General features: G+C 38.1%; 1 protein-coding gene across 9 annotated transcripts in view; it reads right to left on the reverse strand.

Moving 5' to 3' along the window:
- PREP (prolyl endopeptidase) overlaps positions 1-20483 on the reverse strand; it is a 112295-nt gene that overhangs the window by 38748 nt on the left and 53064 nt on the right. For all 9 annotated transcript variants that reach the window (XM_026065700.1, XM_026065699.1, XM_026065701.1 and 6 more), the window contains 3 exons: positions 18017-18208; positions 7798-7995; positions 3823-3926 (listed from right to left, as the gene is read on the reverse strand). In XM_026065700.1, the coding sequence (XP_025921485.1) occupies positions 3823-3926; positions 7798-7995; positions 18017-18208 (494 nt within the window). The remainder of the gene's footprint in view (positions 1-3822; positions 3927-7797; positions 7996-18016; positions 18209-20483) is intronic.

The raw sequence follows: 20483 nt of genomic DNA on the forward strand, positions 1-20483 counted from the left end.
GCCAGGATAAATTCTTGATGTGTGGCAAGCTTTTTAAACAGTCTTGATTTTTCATGAAGGCCACATTGATAGTTTTTTTAAGGTAAGGGCATAGACACGAGCTACTGCACAGTAAGTCAGGCTGTGAACTTGCAGTTTGTCAGGCAGTCAAAGCCAACAACCTACGGGCATGCTCATACCCTGGTGTAAATGCCAGGTACTTTGAAACAGCTCACCCTTCAATGCAAAATGGGTTGGCTATTTGTTCTTACTTTCGGTTACCAAAGGGTGAGAACATACTCTCAGGTACTACAAAGCAGCTGCTCTGCCATAAATTTATATACTGCAGTAAACCTTATCACTGGTCCATATTTCTGCAGCAAGGAGTCTCCAGAATGCTTTAAAGTGATCCAAAAGAGCAAAAAACAGGCACTGTGGCATTTTCCAATTGTCACTACTTAGGCTTCATATACACATGACACCTCATACTTCAGTTCAAGTCCTCTCAGTTATGTTCAAAGACTGCTAGAGAACAACAACTCATTAAAGTTTCATATATGCTATTCAGGCAAAGCTTGGAAGACTGCTAGGCTTAATGTATATTTCTTCAACTATATGAGAACAAAGGAAGAACCTTGGGGGGGGGGGTTGTGCCTTTCATTAAGGACATTGATCAGAACATAGGCAACAATATTTCTCTTTACCACTTAGTAATTCTCATGGAAATTAAAATCATGAAATAAATTCCACAGTGTTATTTATTCTCCTGTAGTTAACAATTTTTGCCTGTCCTCAATATTTTTCTTGTGTTCTTAATTTTGAGTTTCTTTTATGATTGCCTGAAATGGTTGTCTAAGTTTTGAAATGGCTATGCAAGGCTATCATCTAGGTTGCCAGACAGGCATAAATTGCTTTGATGAGCTGCCATCTCCCTTTCCCTTGCAGGGCAAGATTAGCTTTAGCAGAAGCATCACCCCTGGGGCGCCACAAATGGCAGTGAGGACTGGGGTCAGCACCAGCAGGCTGGGTTACTACAAAGATGACCAGGCAGTCCCAGGCCTGGCTTTGGCGAACAGTCTCTTTCACAGCTCGATGGAAACTGCTCCATGGACCTGAATGATATGGGAAAGCAACTTCCAGGAGGATGCCACACTGAGATAATTTGTGATAAAAGCAATGGGCAAAGACTCCCAATTTTTGAATGGTCCAAGGCAAAACTGAATGGGTAGAAATCCAAGAGTGCTCTTTATGAACATAGACCCCAGGATAACTACACAGGTCACATTTCCCTAAAGCTGGCACTGAGCAGGAGGGAATAAGGGGAAAGCCATAAAGCAGTTATATTGACTTCCACTCCATTATAACCTAGGGTGAAGCTCTGCCAGTGGTGCAAGGGAGTGAATGTTTCCATGGGCATAGCACAGTGTGCTTCCTCCTTGAAATTATCTGTATTACTATTCTACTTTGCATTAATTTAGCATGTAACTGATTTAAATGTAAAATAAGATTTTCATTCTCCAGACATTTCTTTCAAAAAATATGTGATTTACTAGAAAAATACATTTTCTCTAACTTATGGCAAGCCCTTCTAAACTCCTTTTATTATATAAGTATGTGTTCCATTACTATCCCCCTGAACTTGATAGCAGCATTATAACCATATTATGTTCTTTCATAAAAAGAATGCTTTTTTCTTTCTCTTTTTCACCTCACTATCCCCTAAAGTTATCCTGTGGAAGTCCCTGCAATAAATTTGAGTGAGGCAGTAACAACACACTCTCTGTGAGAACATTTTTAGCAAACTGTCCCCTACATAATTCATCTTACTGTCTACAGATGCAGTGACAAACAGATGGGGTTGTTCACGACAACCTTGTGCACAGAGACAGTACCTTCTTTTTGCTTTTACACAACCTATGTCCTGTGTATGTGCCAGATGCTAAATTTAAAATAAGAGGTTAAGAAAAAACCCAACTCTCCTTTAAAGACTCCAAGTCATGTGTCACCATGCCTAGTTATCATTTCTGCTACATAATTTCACCTTGTTTCAAGGCTGTGCTTACTTAAGTTCCATTTCTAGGCACTAGATCTTGTTATACCTTTGTCTATAGAAAAAGAAAATCCTCTATACCACCCTTACTCTTAGTCTAGGGATGCAAAATCCTGTATTTAAAATAACCAAACCAACCTCAAATTTTTCTTCTATAAATTGGAGGGATTAAATATGTTAAGCCTCACAATGTGATGGCTGGTTTTCCAGATCCCTAATTATTTCAACAAAATTCTATTAACTCTCTAAGTTCCATATTTTCTTTGAAGTCCAGACCAGGGTGCAGTATCCTCTCATGGGCTTACCAAAGCTTTAAGTGGCAAAATCTACTTCTTATGTATATTTTGCACAATCCTTTTAGCTACAATATTTGTGATTGTGTCAAAGCAGTTGTCTGCAAATGTCTCCACTCATTTCTCCCCATGCCGAGTTCTGACAGAGCCAGTTTGTAGTCTATCTACGTCTGCCATTTTAACTCTACTTGTGCAAACTTCTAAATCAAGATGCCTTTGTTGTACCAAGGCAAAAATAGCCTTTAGGGGAATTTGAGCCTTCGACGGTTTTATAAACCAACCATACAATCTTGCCCTCTCAAGAGGTAGCAGGTATATTTGACAAGACCTGTTTTTCATGAAACCGTGCCACATAGGATAAATATTTTTGTCTTTTATTTCTTTATTCATGGAGTCCTGAATCAATCATTAGAACCTTAGGAAACAATTACATCACAACATTACGCAGCAAAAACTACTATTCATTAAGTACTGCATCAGTGTCCCAGGGATCTCATCCCTATGGTACTAGRCAGTGCACAAACAGAAGGGTAGCAGATCAATAGAATGAAATGGCTTGTGCTGAGGATCCAGTGTCTTGTCCAAAATGGTTTAAACATCCGACATTAAAAGCTCTCAGACGTGTACAATCATTCCCTCATAGAATTTTACATTAGGAATGTCACTTACACTTGCTCTATCAAAGTGAGGTGCTCTGAGTGTAATCACACTGATGCAATAACAAACATTATATACTACGGCAGTTCTTGGAAAGGTAGACAGAATGGGAAATTCTTTTACAGTATGAATGAATATGATTTTTCTACTCATAGCACTAGATATTTTCCTGCTTTCCTTCCAAATGATCACAGTTATTAAGACCTTTCATAGTTTGACATCTGCATGTTTGATGCCAGCTATGAATGTACAGATGCGTTTCCTTCTTTCCTCCCAATTTCTTCTTGAGTTCTTAATAGCAGAGATCCACAGTGAGAATTCATGGCAAAACAATGCTATTTTTTACAGGGGAATGGTAGGAGCAGAGTGAGTTTTATTCATGTTTACCACTTCCCACTGGGGGCCTGGAATGGTGTAGAAGTGCTGGGAAAGAGACTGGCTATTCCAAATATTCTCTACTTCTCCAAAGCCTCTTCAGCCTTACCCTACTACACACTTGCCTAGCGGAGCTATGCTAAGTTGCCCTGATGGAATAAATATATTACCATATGGAAAAGCAGCAGCTTGATGTTAAACCAGTAAAGGCAAAGAATATCACAGCATGGGAAAAAAAAACCCAGAACACAACAGTTGCAAAGTCTCATAAGAAGATGGAGGATTGAGCCTGCTGGGTATCTCCCAATCTCTCTCTAACAAAAATTGGTAGAATTACTTCAGAGCTTTACACTCCCCGCTCAGGACCTCAACCCAGGAGCTAATCAGAAAAGTCTCACTCTTCGTGAAGTGCAGTTTTGTTAACCTCTTGGTAAGTGACTATATAATACAAAGATTCATATTTATTACCTGAATCGTCTGGTAAACTGAAGGATCAAATCCTTTCACAGTCACCTCCCGGAAAACTCTTGGCTCCAGTTCCTCTTTGGTTAGATCACAGTGATATATAATACCTAAAACAGAGAGCAAGTCTGTCAACTTAGTGGATGCGCATTATTAAAAGGACACTGGGTTAGGCACTGTGATGGAGTAATGAAYGGCAAAGGTAACTCAGCAGGGTGAAAAACAGTAGCTCCTGGTAAATTCTTTCAGTTAACACAGGTTACCTATACGGCTGAACAGAATTTGGTCTTGTATAATTTATTTTACGCCCTGATCCTGCAAATCTGAAAGCAACGACACTTGTTTGAGTTACCCTTATTATTTTCAAAGGACTGTGCACATGAGAAAATTTATGTATATACATAGTTTAAAGTCCTAGGCTTTAAAGTTCTTTTTTTTTTTCAGGCTTCAACAGAGACAGAACCACAAAGAAGGCAGCAATCTAGATACTATGCACTCGTATAATTGGCCAAGAAGAATTAATTGGCTAAGTAGAATTTTTCCTTCAGACTATAGTCATCTTTCCTGTGATTCAATCCTGATAACACTTGAGTATATGCCTTACAGTTTACTTCAGAAAAGAAACTATCATTGTGTTTGCACACCCATTAAAATACCACAAAATCCTAATATTCACAGATAAAGTACAGCCATACATATGATTTGTAAAACTAACCACAGTGTTAATTATTCCTTTTCTGCTTTAAAACCAGCCAGTCTCTGTGGAATTTTAAACAATTATTAGGGAAAAGAGCACTAAAAGTTAAGGCAACAAGCCCTCTACAGGAATTCTCACTGTAATAAAATAAACCAAGGTGGACAGGACTTGATTGAAATACTGCTATATTGTGTATATTTTAGATAATTTCAGGAAAACAGAAGTAATTATTACTGAGGTTATGGCTGTAAAAATTATATTAGAACACTAAATAATGAGGAAACATATCTGATACAAATGGATTATCTTATTAAATCACTTTGTGGAAAATCAAAGATACAGATTGGCAAGGGAACACAAGATGAAAACCAACACTCCCAATAACTGATAAAAGCTTTTTCCATAATGGTGAATTAATGGAGGAATAAAAGCAGGACTACTCTAATCCACTGGGAGTTTTTTCCCTTCACTGTATTTGTCACATACAGTGACTAGCAAGCCTAACACAGGATGACAGGTACAAACAAGCATTAAAGCAGTGTTTCCCTGGAAGATTAGCATCCAGAAAGTGATGTGAAAGCACAGAGTAAAACACGGCAGGCAGTCTCAGGCAGTGCAGTCATTTTACATATGTATGGCTGCCCAAGCTTTGGTGAATGTTACAAAGCAGGCAGAATACCCGCACATTAGGAAACCCCACAGTTAAACACAAGCACAGTCATGGACTGCATTTGAGGAGTCAAGAAATATAATGTTACAGTAAGGTTAAGCTGAACCCCTTGTGCTGCATCTCCTTTTTTGTTATATATATATTTTTTAATCTATGTGGCACTTAATACTCAGAACCATAGTAATGTTGGGGCCTGCAGTCTTTTGCTGGGTGCTAAATAAATGCAATACTTCAGAGTGCTCACCCAGGTGGCTGTTAGGAGTGGCCAGTGGAAATGGCCATGTCTCAGGGAATGCCAAAAATAATTTTTATGGCACCAAAGCCTAAGGTTTTAGAAGTGATTTATTCATTCTTTCACATATATGCTTACTATCAGTATTATTACAAGTATTAAATACTAGTATGTTACATCTGTTTCTGTTTTTCAGGAAAAAATACTGCAATTTAATACAACTGCAAATTATATTGTATTATGACAGCAAAGTAGGGAGATTTAGTCTAACCAAGGGTCAGCCCAATAGCTTTTGTCCAGTTATTCTACTGATAGGGCAGAGAGAAGTTTCACACAGCTTAAAAAATATCCACATACCTACCTAAAAAAATCTCTCTCTGGTCTGCTTTCCTCATTCTTTCTTTGTTCCCATGCATTCTACCTCATTTTCTTTCCTTCCACTTTCTTCTAGATCCCAGGCCCTTTTGCCCCACTTAATGGAGCTATGCCATGGTGAGCTCTCTGTAGATGCTAAGTATACAGAGGGAAAGGAGGAAAAAAAAATCGGCCTAAGCAATCAGCAGGCAGTGAGAGCAGCCATGCTGCCTGGCTGGTGAGCTCATGGGACTGAGGCTTTCCAGCCCAGGAGGTGGGATGTGACAAGCGAACCACCTGAACCATTAGGTTGGGGTGAAGTTAGAGACAGAAGCAAGAGTTAAGAGTGCCCTCAAACTCCTCTGCAGTTGGCTGTTGTGATCTGAATGCTGTTTAGAAGTTTGTTTAAAAAAGGAACTGGAAACAGAAGATATCTTATTTCAGGTTGTGTAAGTGGTAAGATAATAATGGAAAAGTCCTTACACTTCTTATCTAAGTTTGAAGCTTGGAATTTCAATAATTTGACATAACTCTTTCAAAGCAAAATCACCAAACCTACCAGAACTAGTACACAGCAGCTTTATAATCTGGCTGTGCTTTAACTGAAACAGAGCAGAAACTATACACTGGTTCTGGTTTCCAACATTTTTGATCATCTCATTATTCACAATCACTGACAGGACTAGAAAAGGCTCAAGATTCTGGGTCCTGTCCTCCTGTCTCCACCTGTGAATCCTGTCCTGTATTAGCTACCCTTGAGACTACACACAGAGAAGATGGATTGTTTGGGGTATAAAGCAAAAAAAAAAAAATAGAACGGCAAAGTAATTACGTATTTTCTTGTCATATACTACCTTGACAATTGTATAGAAACTCTTTCCTGTTCAAAATCCTGGAACATTTATCGGTCTGATACACATATTTTATGTAGCTCTTTGGACAAGCTCTTGCCTTGTACAATTGTACAAGGAGGATTCTTACAGCAATCCAACCGCATAAAATATCACTGATAGCAAGGATGCTGTAATGAGACTACACATAAATAAATCAGAAAGTTATCAGAGGGAGAATTTTTGTGGCTTTTATTAATGTTCTTCAAAACTGACAAAAATCGTAATAATTCACAATAATTGCAATAATTCAAGCAGTAATTCACAAGTCAAGTGACAATTCACAAGCCTCTCCAGGCTAAAGCTAACTTTTGTGAATATCTCATCTCCTCATTTAATGTTTTATACTGTCTTCTGTGTTATTTTTGGACAATCTTCTTCAACACACTGTTATTTCAGTGTCTTTCAATGCACAATATTCAATGTGCTCTCTTCATGTTTTTGGCTCTTCTGAAAATGGAGTGACAAACATGTTGACCATTCAGTATAACCTAACAGGCTCCTATTAAACAGCTATAAGATGCTACAAACATAAGTAGTATTTTCTCCACCTGTAGGAGGTAATCAGTTTTAGCTGTACAAATCTTCTGAAAGCTTTCAAAGTGTTAATATTGGGAGCTTTAACAAATTTGCAAGTTTTCCTAGATGCAACTAAAACAATTGGCTAATGTAACTGATATTTTAAGAAGAAAGAGGAAACTTTGGTTTGGGACAGTGATAAGATTTGAAGTAGCCTCAGAAAAGACTCACTAGCTATACCACTCACCTGCTTTTTCAGGTGATGAGTGCTTTCATGGCAGCAATCTTTAACTATATTTAACATAAGCACGATCTACAGTAGAACTGGTAAAGTTATATTTTGCTGTATGAAGCAAGAGCTATGCAAATGCTAGAATTCCCTCTCTAGTAAAAGCCAGTTTTGAGCAATGTCTGAATGCAGATCTCTCAAATGTTAACATGCTGTTAGGCGTCAGGGATCAAAGATTTCTCTGCTGGCACGTTTTGAAGTGCACAACCATTACTCACTACAGGGAGGGTGCATTTTTTATCTGCATCTTAGATATACCTAATGCCTACTAAACAGAAAGCAGATCACCAGGAAATAGGAACAATATCTAAGGGAAAAAAACAGTCTTACCTGGAGATAAAAAGGAAGTAAACTGATAGAATATTTCCGTGTCCTTCTTTTGGCCACTATATCCCACAATACTGCCAACCTCTAATGGAAAAGTCTTAAGATGTGCACCAGTAGCTAGATCATGAAGTTGCAGGACATTCTTCACATCGTGCAGATAGCATAAAACCAGGAAGCTGGACCTCACACAAGCAACCCATTCTGCAGAGAGTGGAAGAGAAAAACAAAGCCACAGAAAAATATGGTAAAAAAAACATAAGAAAACAACCAGATGTAAACGGACTCTAAAATTCTTTAGAACCCGTAAGTATGTACACCAACCCTTCTGAGAGCTATCTAATTTAACTTGTAAAGCTTGAGAAGACACTTGCCTTCAGAAACAAAAAATGAATCCAAAAGTAAAGGCTGACATTCTTTGGACATGGGGTAATCATGTCTATTGAAGCTAATTTATGGCAATACAAGCATAAAGAACTACTAAACTAGGCATTTTTTCATTTTGAGCATTTATGCATCAATACTGTTCTTAAATAGCTCATATTTCAATGCCAACACTGCCTAAAACATAGATCTCTGTCAGCAATACTTACAGAAATGAATGAAAATGAAAACGGTCACTATGACTTAGACACAAGCTAAACTAATAAGAACGAAGAGACGTGATCCTGTATTGCACATTAAGTGCAGAGCCTAGAGGTTACCATCCATTCTGCTTCTGCCTATTCAGTAGGCTATTCTTGTAAGCAAGCTTTACTGGGTATAAATGAGAAAGGGCTGTTCTGAGGTGATACTCTCAAGATGCTGTTTTCAAAAAAACACCTATTCAAGGAGAAGTTAATGTTATTTAACAGCGTTCTTGAGACTCTAAGGTAGTAGGGACAGGGCACCGCACAGCAAAAGGGAAAAGATGACACTGCAGAAGTAAAACATCTCCTTTATGCCTGCCCTCTGACAGTCCTGAGCCCCTGCAAAGCTGTGGACCTATGATGTGCAGCTGTGCAGGAATGAGAACTTCTGTTTCACAGTCTTTCATATTCTGAGTAAGTTTGTTCCTCAGAAGAATTGGAAAAAAAAAATCGGAAATGTGAACTTCTTAATGGAATGACAATTTTTTAAATTGTATTTTGGAAAATCTAAACACATGAAGAAAAAAAAAGAAAAAGGTCCAGGCTGGCAATTTCTACAAAAATCCCTGTGAGTCTACTGAATAACTCCTTCAGTCCCCATCTTTTTATCCTGTGAAGTGAATAAACTCTTCAGGGCTTCAACTTTCCCAGAATATATCAGGTGATGTATTCCCTCTTGGTTTACAGATTAGATGACACTTGTGCCATTGGCTTAAGACCCTTAGTAACCACATGACAAATCTATTTTTATTTAATCATCCATACAGAAGGAAGACTGAAACGTCTTCCTCCCTCTTGGAATTTCTGTCATTTAAGAAACTGGTTACCCTACTTTGAAACAGAAGTATTTCAATGTCTTCTCAGTTATGAATTTGCAAATCAAATACAAATAGCCAAAACACAAGGTTAAAAGTCAAGAAAAATATCAGGAAGGAGGGAAGGACATGTTTTTTTTGCCTGTGGGACTAGGTGAGGTATAGAGATTCTTTTCCCTTTTCCACCACAAATGTGCCACTTCTCCCCTGACAAGTCAGACTGGAAACCTGGATTACAGACAAGGTCATACCCCTGGACAATGCCTTCTCTTACCTACCAGAAGCAAAAAAAATAGATAGACTCAAATGAGCAAGAAAAATCAGGTAGGACTGACTAGAGCACACTGTAATGCCAAAGTAGTGCTATGACTTAGGGAGTTCAAATCCCAATACCAGAGGAAAAACACAGAAAATAAAACAGAAGCAAAGCAAAACTGACTGAATTTCAGTTTTATACTGTTTTACATTGTTCACATTTTAACAGTTCTTTCCAGTTTCCTCAAAGCCTTATAAAACCGAATAATCCAAGTTCAAAGAGCTGTACTGTACAGTCTTATAAAAAACATCTTTGTACATTCAGTTGCAAAAACAAAAGTTCAAAGATACATCATGTGCCACCACCATTAAGGATAACAAGCTTTTTCTGAATTGTAGGTCAAAACTCATTACTCTATAAAGCTTAGCTTCTTTAACAGTCTATTTTCCATATACAGTTCAGGTCTGTCATGACCCCCTGGAGCTCAAAGACCTTTGAATCCTAACAGCTCTGTAGAGTCTATCTTCCTTTCAGCTTGTTCCTGAAGGACCAGGGAAATTTAACACTAGTCTCAAATTGTTTTTCTTCAGACTTTTCAACTCCCTCATGTAGTTCTAGACAGTCTGGGAATTTTCAAACCAAAGCCCTAGAGTACCACACTAATTGAATTTTCAACCATGAAGCCATGACCTGAAATAAAAAGATACAGTACAACACAACAATGTTTACAGATTAGTAATCGCTATGTAATTTTGGCTCTGGAGTGACTGAAATCTCTTAAGTGAGGCTAGAGAACAAAATAAACTTCCTAAGCTTAACTGTTATATCCATTTACATATTTTGAAATACAGAATCATTCCTGGCTGTACATACAAGGAGAACATGCAGTAGTTTAAAATATTTATCACATTGTTGTTGCACAGATCTGCCAACATTCACATGTATAATTAGTTTACTAATAAAAAATATGAATAAGAAAATAACAACACTAGAGCAACACACCATTTTTGCCTGCAGACCTGTTCTGCAGTAAGAATGAGCTTACACAAACTCAGTTTGCATTCTCAGTAATACCTGTAACTAAAATCTCCAATTTTATATTTAAAATTTTTTAACACCTGAAGTTTTACAAAACGGATTGTAGATTCTCTCAGAATACCTTCAAAATTATAGATAATCTGGAGCTCTACTCTAGCAAAAATACTGCTCGAGAAATCTTTTATTTTAAAATTAAGTTGTGATGAACCTTAATTCCTCACTGATGACTTGATAAGGCATTGCAATTTAGTGGACACTTTCACTGCAAGTTGGAAGTATATATTACTCTTTTCTTAAAAAAGGTGCAATTGTTCAGGTAAGGCTTCTGGCTTATTTAGGGATTCCTGCTGCTATCGAAGAACTTGCCTAAGAAACAGCAATATTAACTCTTCATCACCCCTCTGGTTTACAGATCAGATGCTCTCAGCAAAGTGTAGATAACAGATGAAAAGACAATGGGAAATGTTTTTAAAACTGCCTATGAGGTTTAGGAGCACAGCTCCCATGGTATACCTGTGCTGTAACTGGTTTTGGTGCATTGCTAACTGCCTCCAAAACACACAGTAATGGAGACTAAAAACAAACATGAAAACCAAAATAAAACAAAACATTAAAGAAGACCTAAAGGAAACAGAAGAAAAAAGACACTTTAAGAACCAACACTTATATACACAGCAAGCTAAAACAATGCTAAAATATAAACCAGGGCTATTTTTTGACTGCAAGCTACAAGCTGAGTTCCTGTTACTTCTATGCTCTGCACTGAGAACTGGATGTACTGTTGAGTTTGTTGCATTAGCAATTAGCTGCCTTGGTTTTGCTCATGCTTTGAAGAAAGCATCCCACATGCCTCTATACTTCCAGGGAACTTTTAGATTGTGCGCTTGGAAACTTCATGTCAGCTTGAAGCCACCTAACTGTACATGGCTAAAAGCTAAGCCTAGCATCCTCACTGCAGGCTCCCTTTATAGACAACGGGCAGAAATAAGCACCTCTAGGAAGAAATTCATTATTTTGGATACCCTGTTCTAGGACACTCTAGGATGCCTTCTGAGATGTTTCTCCCCAATCTTGCAAATCATTTTTTAAAAAGAAGCTAACCATCTGAGACCTTTCCAATATATAGGGTCAATTTATTTCCAGTTAATATCGATGAACAGTGCAGTGAATCCCACCTTTTTTTTCCTCTTTCTCATGCTCAGGTACACCCATGTTCATCAATCCTTCTCCAGCACACTCATATGTATTGCAATACACATCTGGCAAGGGATTTATTTTACAAACAACAAACACATAGAAGCTGCCTATTCCAACCTATCCTCTTGGCTCAGGCATCAATCAGAGTGATGGAAACATTTGGAGACACTCGTAGGTACTGAAAGCAGATGGGAAGAATTATCCTCTGGTACTGAAGATGACAGTGATCACCTACATGACTAGGTTAGATAGACAAAAATTTTCAGTAGAGAAATTATAATTTTTAACAATGCCTAGGAAACTGAGCTCAACTCTCTCTCCTCAGGAGAAAGGGTCTAGTCCAACCTGTCATAAATTCATCTACTACTACTCTCCAAAAGCCATTTTACTTTTACAGCTTTCACTACTAGCAAAGGCATGCCACTAACTCTGTTCCCACAATGTTGCTATTAACTTTTCAGTAGTTTCAGGAGAATGAGGGTGAATCCTCACAATAAATATCTGTGCCACTAACCTTAATTACATAAGCCAGTTCTGACCTTTCACTTCTGCAGCAGTAGCTACAGCACACTAAGTGTCCAGTTGTACCAAATATGCTCTGACGTGGTCAGGATGAAATGCTGATGGAAGAAAAAAACATGCCAGGCTAAACAGGAAAACTCTTCAGCAGAAACAGCCAAGTTACTTCCGCTACAATGTGCTCATGTGTCTACTCAACAAATAATTAATACATTTTAATGGAATATCAAAGCTTCAGCTGAAAGATAGACTTGGAAGGTCATTTTGGGTTTTTTTTTTTTTTTTTTTTGGTCATCACAGACAGCAACCATGAAGTTCAGTATCTCTGCAGATTAACAGGTGTGCATGTCGATCTCAGTTAAAATGACCCACAATCACAACTACTCAAGGCTACTTATTGGTAGATTTGCAAGGAAAGCATTAGCAATTTACAGAATAAAATATTAGTCATTCTGAAACGYGAATATAAGCTGATGAGCTCTCACAACAACACATGAAAAGACATGTGCCCTTTCTCTGAGACACCATCCTCAGTGACAGCCTGCCATGTTTAAGTTAAGGGCAAAACTCCAACCGATTTCAGTAGGTCAAGGATTTTATACCCCACCTTCTCTCATATTATGAGACATAAAAGTGAGAAAGAGAGAGTGGAGGGCAAAGCTCTTCTGAAGCTGCAAACACCAGGAATAATGCTTCTTTAAGTAACCAGCAGAACAGGCTTTAATCACCTGTTTTCTGACACAGGTTTTCCACAGTAAACTGAGTGAACATAGCCACAAAACCCCTATCAGAAGGAGCAGAATAAAACTTTCAGTCAGGGGCATGCATCTGGACAACATCTTCTCCCCTAGTGACTGATGGACTGTATCTGGCTTGGCCAGGCCTCAGAGGATGCTTTTTGTAGCTAGGAAACACGGGAGCTAAGCCACTTCCCAGTTTTATATATTTCACAGTACAAGCTTACCAGTCTGGTCCTTTGCATAGCAGCCAGTTTCCTCATCTCTACTAGACTTATGTGCTAGCTGCCTGCACAGAGTAATTTCTTAGGGCTACAAGCAGAAGTTTATACAACTGTTCCTCAGAACATTCATGCAACCCTTCATTTACCCACTCTGAAAGCAAAACTCCCTGTTGTGTAAAAAGCTATGGATATTATTAAAGACAAGACAGGGTAATGGAATGCACAAGTCTCCTGACAACTGAGATAAACACGAAGGATTACTCACACCCATACACATCCTTGACATTCAGGATCAACAATTTTGTGATCTTGATTCCAGATTGCCTCTCCTGGCTTTGCTACAGTGCCAAAAGATAACTCTACTTATCTCAGAATATGTTTGATGATTATGGGTGTTTAGTATCTTGTCTCCACACCACATTTTCCAGTGTAATCTATATTCAAAAGAATTAAATAAAATCTGAAAAAAATGCCTGTGACTTTTTTTTTTTTAATTACTTTATGCTGCACTTTAGATAGGTGTGGACACAACAGTGTCCCAAAATCTGGCTGAGAGTTTACATTTGTAGAAATGCAGTTAGAAGTCTTTGTTACATTGCTGGAGTATAACGGCAACTTAGTTGCAATAAGCCAAAGCCTTAAGTATTTATGAATTAGCAGGTTAGAAGTATGAAGAAGAAATACTATTTTGCACTTGTATAGCACATTGTAGCTTAGGGAAAGGAAGCACTTTACACCCACTGAGCTTAGGTATGCAGATGTTTGCAAGGCACAGGCATGTTGCTAGTGCTGCCCCTGCTTTTTAAATGGTCAAAAGAGATTCAAGTAGTTGTTCAAGGTCACCTCATCTCTGGTATGCTCAGGATTACTGCTTATTTCTTAGTGCTTTGGGGAGCACCTCCTTACTCAAGAGACTCATTCTATTTTTCTTTTCATTATCATAACTAGAGGGCTGAATATGACTGCTTCTTCCGAGTTGCCCCGCACCACAGATATCAGGCACTTTTGGGGGCTGCCCCTCTTCCATACTCTGTTGAGACCATTCTCACACCACAGGTCTGACACAGGTCACCCCCTGTGCATCTCAGCCAAGCAGACTGTGGTGATCCAGAACACATCTCTCAAAATTATTTAACCTTCTAAAGACAGCAGGTTTGTCCTGCGCCTGAGGATTAGGGTCCCAGCGTCCATAATGATCAGGGTACATTTAAGTCTTATAGATGCCTTTTAACTAATTCAGCACACCTAACTGCAGCTATGATGCCATTTAAACCATCAGTTCAATGTTAAACATGAATCTCTCCAACGGTTATATTTCAGGCTCCCTGAAAATCAAAAGTAACACTTTATAAACAAACTCCAGAGGGGAGAAAATGAGTCTCATCACACACCAAAATGTCCTGAGGCCCTTACTTAAACTTCTTCATTTAAAATAACTGCCATTTATTTCTTCCCCTTCAGCTCACAGAAGAGTTCTAAATTTATCTCAACTCTGTGTGAAGTCCCTGCTGAGAACTATGTAAACCTTAACTTTGTTTAGCGTATGAGGGAGCCTGGTTCAAAGTGAGATCAGAAAAGAACAGCTCTTTACACCTGGTGGTTTTAAGATGAGGTGGGCTTACAACCTCACTGTAGGAATATATTTGTTTTTTTCCCTAAATTTCCTAAATTAGTTTATTTCTAAACAGTTTTGAAGACAAAAAGATCAAAGCCAGTAACAAAAGGGTATTTTGAAGACTCTGTGAAACCAAATTACATGCACACTGCCTTCTAGGCACATGTGTTTGTTTAGTTCTTGGTTAGACCACATTAGCTGCACTACTGCACACTCCCTGAGAATGCAGTACGACACGTCATGGAATTTCTCCTTTTGCTATCAATGGACACTGGCAGAGTTTCACAATTATTAATCCTGACTCATAAATAAAATCTATTTCTATATGTGTGTGGTGGCAGCTTTATAAAATTGAATCCAAGATAACACACAGAAAAAAAAAAGGGCTACGGCTAACAGGCAGATCATGCAGACTTTTGAGCTGAGCATCTGTATATTCCAGTAAAAGGACAAAGAAACATTTGTGACCTAGAGCATCACTGACTATAGTGTTTATAAAGCAATTCCAAATACAGCTAATTACATCTGGACAAGCAGCAATACTCATTTAACCTTTGAATCATTGCAGTCATAGCTTTTGCAGAAGGCAATTCATTACATTGCAGTCAAGTGAATTTGACTTTTTGCGATCCAGAGATGACAAGGCTTTCAAGACAATGAATTATTAACTGCCTTCTGCTATAATTATGTCTTTCCAAAACAAATCTTGGAAAGATTAAAACAAGATGACATAATGGCTGGTCTGCCTTCTTTCACTGAGAAAGTCTCCTCTTCAAGAATGAAGGATTCTGACTTCATCAAGTACAAACTAGTGTTTTATTATTTCATTCAGAGCTACAACCTACTGAGCATGATAAAATCCCCTTCCCTTGGTGCTAATACAACTTTAAGTTGCAAGTATCTGCCACAAAAAAAGCAACTGAACTATTCAAACTTACTTTACTTTAGCATTGATGCTAAGATTTACTTAGTATTCATCTTCTTATGGAGACACTTTCAGTTGCTCATTTAACCTGATTCTTTAACACAATCATTCCAAAAAGCTAAAGAGAGAAGTGGGTATGATTGCCTACTCTGGCTTCACATTCATATACAGTAAAATCTTGATGATATGAAACAGACACTTGAAAGTCAGTCCGATGGTTTCATATGACAGATTATGTTTGACTTCAAGTCTGTAAGAGCTGAGTGCCTGTTGTGTTTATAGTCTAAAGGCCACTGCCCTCAGTAAGTGCATTTATCTGAACTTTTGATTCTCTAACTGCAGTTCTTGTTATGCTTGTACAGTTAAGACTGTCACATATAATCCATTAAAGGAGCATTTTATGCATTAAAAAGTTTCTTACGTGTGCACAAACATTAAGTCACCATGACTTTGTGTTTAGAATGAAAACAAAATGGAGCTGAGCTAAATATCACAGTACAGTGAACAGAGGTAGCCTTTTTCTTAAAGGGAAGAAATATATAGCCAGTGCCTATACAGCCAGTGCCCAAAGCTCCTTTGGCTGGCTAGACCACAGCCCAGGCAAATTCCCATGTGGTAAACATATTTCACATTAATAAAGCATGAGAGAAAAAAATTACACATTTCTGTCCCATTCCATTTGGACGCTCTCCATCTCTAAGTCAATTCTTCAACTCAGTCCCACATTGTATATTGCTGCCTCTAGTAACTTAAACATAGCTTCACAGATAGTCAGCAAATTTGTGCACTATCAGAAATTAGACTTGGAAGCAATTTGTCACAACTATTATTTATTCTCTGCCTAGGACTGAGAAGGTAATCCATTCAAGATGCAGATGGTTCTTAATTCAAAGAGTTCACAATCTCAAGATAAAGATTTGTTTCTCACCAAGCTTTGTTTGCTATTTTTGTGATCACCAAAAGTCTTAAAACACTCAAGAGTCCAGATGTTTCCAATGTCACTACAGTTCTGGGCATGCTCCAGCAACACCTCATTCTCTCTCACACATCTGTTACCCGGGACAGGATCTGGTCAGCTGGCTTTGGGGCAGCTGCAGGACCTATCAGACACAATATTATAATAGCTTTGTCCTCCATTTGTGTCATACTGGGGACCAACCTGGTCTAGGTTGTGGCACAGGTGATGCAGGACACACTGAAAAATGCAGAAAAAGATATTCTCAAGAATCTTTTGGTGTCTTGGAAAGTGAGATCTCAAGAGGAATTTGAAATAGTAGCTGAACAGATTTATCTTAGTGGGGAGAGACAGAGAAGTTACTCTGCATATACACACACATATACACATATACAGAACTCTGCTCCTTCTAAAGAGAAGCTCTTCACAGGAGAAGTAGCAAACAATGATTGAGGGTATCTGTACAAAGATGGATTAATGAAAAAGAAATGCATAGTCTTTTTGAACAGCTACAATTAAGCTAGTCAGATAAATCACAATTGTATCTTGCACTGGATGGAGGATACAGTACACAAGTATATACAAATGATCTGTCAARTATTTGTACAAAAAATACCTCAGGGGAGGTTCTTCTATACTATATGAAATTATGTCAAGTACTAAGTTTTAATAGAATTTTTCCGAAAAGGATAGTATTAAAAAAATCCTAAAACTGACCTAAAGCTGAGCCTTAGTTCAGGAAACTTATCACAACACATTTATTTTAATTAGCTCAAAATCAAGGATTTATGTTCTGAATTTGCTTTTACAACTAGAGAATTCCATGCTCTTGGACTTTCCTGAGGCTTTTAAGAGCTATCTGTTCCTCTAATCCCAGGAATGATGGACAAACCTGTCTCAAACTCTGATCTCCATGTTTGCAGTGTGCTGCACTATTGCCAGGCTTGCTCTTTTCCTTGCTTCTGCTTGCAAAGCCTCACTTGCTGTAATTCCTGAGTGTCTGGCAAACATTCACAGCACTGACATGAAGCAGGAAAATACTTTCCCCTCATTTCCTACAGAGTTAAAACAAGGACAGATTAAGCAACTTTACCAAGGCCACACAGGATGAGAGAGCGACCTATGGAAATGAAACCTGGATTTCTCAAGTCTCGGGCAAGTCTTTTAATCACAGAACATGCATGTCAAGTCTCAAACATTTAAAACATAGGGAAAAAGTAAGGAGGTTTGTGCAAGACATTCAACAGACTGAAGATTGAATTAATTTGGGGGGGAAAAAAAAAGAGAAAATCTCTCACTTCAGATATACTCTTACCTAGAACATCTCTTTCATGTTCAGGGATGAGAACTTTCCATTTAGATTCATCTGGGTCACTGAAGTCAATGTTGATTAACCGGTAATTTGGAGCATGGCGGTTTGTCTTGAAAGTGAACACTGTTCCTTCATTGGTGACATATTCATACTCAGCTTCAAAGTTGTCTATCAGCTTCACCCATTGAAGAATTCCTGTCAGATCAAACACACCATAACATGAATTGCTTATCTCCTGAAACAAAACTGTTTAACACTTGACAGCAAGGTTTTCCTGACAATTGCTGTAGGCTCTTTCTCCAAGAACTGTGGTGACTAGAAGAGCTGTAACTATGGGAAAGACCTGAATATATACTTAAGCATTAGAGTTGATGAGAAAATTTCCAGCTGAATAGGCTGCAGTGGAAAAATGTCAATTTATGGACATGGAAATATAATGGTTTTGAGGAACTTCTAATGAAACACATGCAGGATACTTACAGAACTAGGCTTAGCTCTCCTCCAGCAATTCTGAGGGGCTGCTGGAAAGCTCAGATGTTTGCTACACAGGCACTTCTGCCACCCCAACTGCCTCGGAGTCAACAACGCCAAGTGCACAAGGTTCTTGGCAACCGAGCTCCCAAGCCCCCAGTTCTCCTACAGATTTCTTGGAATGGGGAGTCACAGCTGAGCCAAAAGTCTCGCTATGGCTTTCAAGCTCAATGTTATTTATTTATTTTTTTAAACACTTTTTTTTACTTAATGTTTACTTCTAAAGGAAATTCTTCTGGGTTTTTTGTTTCTGCAAAAGGCAGTTACATTTTCCTTAAGTGGAACGTCTTTCATCCTCCTTGAAAACCCAGATCTTCCCACAGAACGGAAATGATGCTATTTGAATGAGTACTATAAACTTTAGTATCAGGAGTTACCTTGTCATTTCAGAAACAACATTCCCAAGGTGTTATTCTACAGAAGTTTGCCACCACCAAAGAAGGTCTAGAGACAGATAGCTAAAAAGTTAACTACTAGATTTTTGAAGTACAAAATTCCGGTTTCCCTAGGAACTTTCTAGAACATTTCACTCAATAACAGAAGTGCACTTCTCTCTCAAACACGAATTGGCTAGTACTGACTGAACCTAGAGTTGGGACAGAAAGACTCCAGAACTTTTTCTTCACAATTTACTGTTTTGCAATAGATTTAGAGGCTAGTAGAAAAAGATGCAAGGCTAAATTAGATACGTGATATGCCTGCTATATCTACAGCCCAACCATCAACCAAACTCACTGTGATAAGTATTATACATTAGCTTGCTAAAAAACCAAAATCCTAACTAATATAAGAAATTACAGCTTTTATATCCGAAAATAACAGCCCACCCTCTGCCTCTCTACTAAAACTAAAGGTTGGGTCTCTGCTTTTAAGTACAAATCAATAAACTGTGCACAATCTGCTTATGAGACTTTATAATACAATGCTTGCTTTCATAAAACAATGCATCAGCTTATTTTATAACATTAAAAACTGAGCAGAATAATGGAAGTGGATCATAGCTGAGCTGTAATTGCTGTAAGTTAAAAGAAAAAGAATAATTGAGGAAGCAGTGAGATGGCTAAGGTCATTTTAAACCCATTAAATGTAATAAGTTAGTCTAGCCAGGCCTAGTACATTCATAAAGCTTGTATCTCTTAATTGCCATTTTGGTTTAAGGAAAAATTCCCTGTCTCTTCATGCAAAGTGATAGACTAGCCAATTAAACTCTACTTTTTATACTATCACAATACAAAATTTCCAGACAATCCCATTAAGTTAGTAACCTGTTTGTGAGAACTGATTTCATGTGGAATCTTGATTTTCACTGAGGTCCAAAGTTTTGTTAAGAGATTTCATGCTGAGGACAAATCCTGCTAGGTGTCTCAAGTTGCTCAAAGTTCCCAGCTTCTAAAGTTGCATATTCCATTATTTTATCTTACAAAAACAGCTGCATTATTGTGGCATTCTATGGCAAAAACTGTCTTCATGCCCAATAAAACAAAGAAAAAATAGCCTACAATGAACTCTGATATAGAGCAGTGAAACTGCTCTGAGGTCTCAAGTCACACAAAAAGTGTTTTGGTAAATAAAAATTTAATTGCAGTGTAATACCATAACAGCATTGGAACACTTATATTTTAATACCTGACAGACTGAAACCATTCTACTAAGGAAGAACGAGACTTCATAAAAATGAATCCCAAGACCACTGATTAAAAAACCTTCTTTACGGTATATGGGCACAATAGCTGTAGCCTGCGTGATGACAACAAAAGTTGGATTCCGTGGAGAAAAAGGACAATAATGTTACATCTGTGATTTACATTTCTGCATTGTCACTCACTCTTCCACTCCCAAATGAACAGTCAGTAAACAGTGAGAGGGCTGATATTCTACAGGGATACACTAAGTAGTTATTACGAAAATCAAGAGCATTCATCATCTTAAAGTGGGTATT

Source organism: Apteryx rowi, unplaced genomic scaffold (assembly GCF_003343035.1).
Source record: "Apteryx rowi isolate R43461 unplaced genomic scaffold, aptRow1 scaffold_230, whole genome shotgun sequence".
In the NCBI taxonomy this organism is placed as follows: domain Eukaryota; kingdom Metazoa; phylum Chordata; class Aves; order Apterygiformes; family Apterygidae; genus Apteryx; species Apteryx rowi.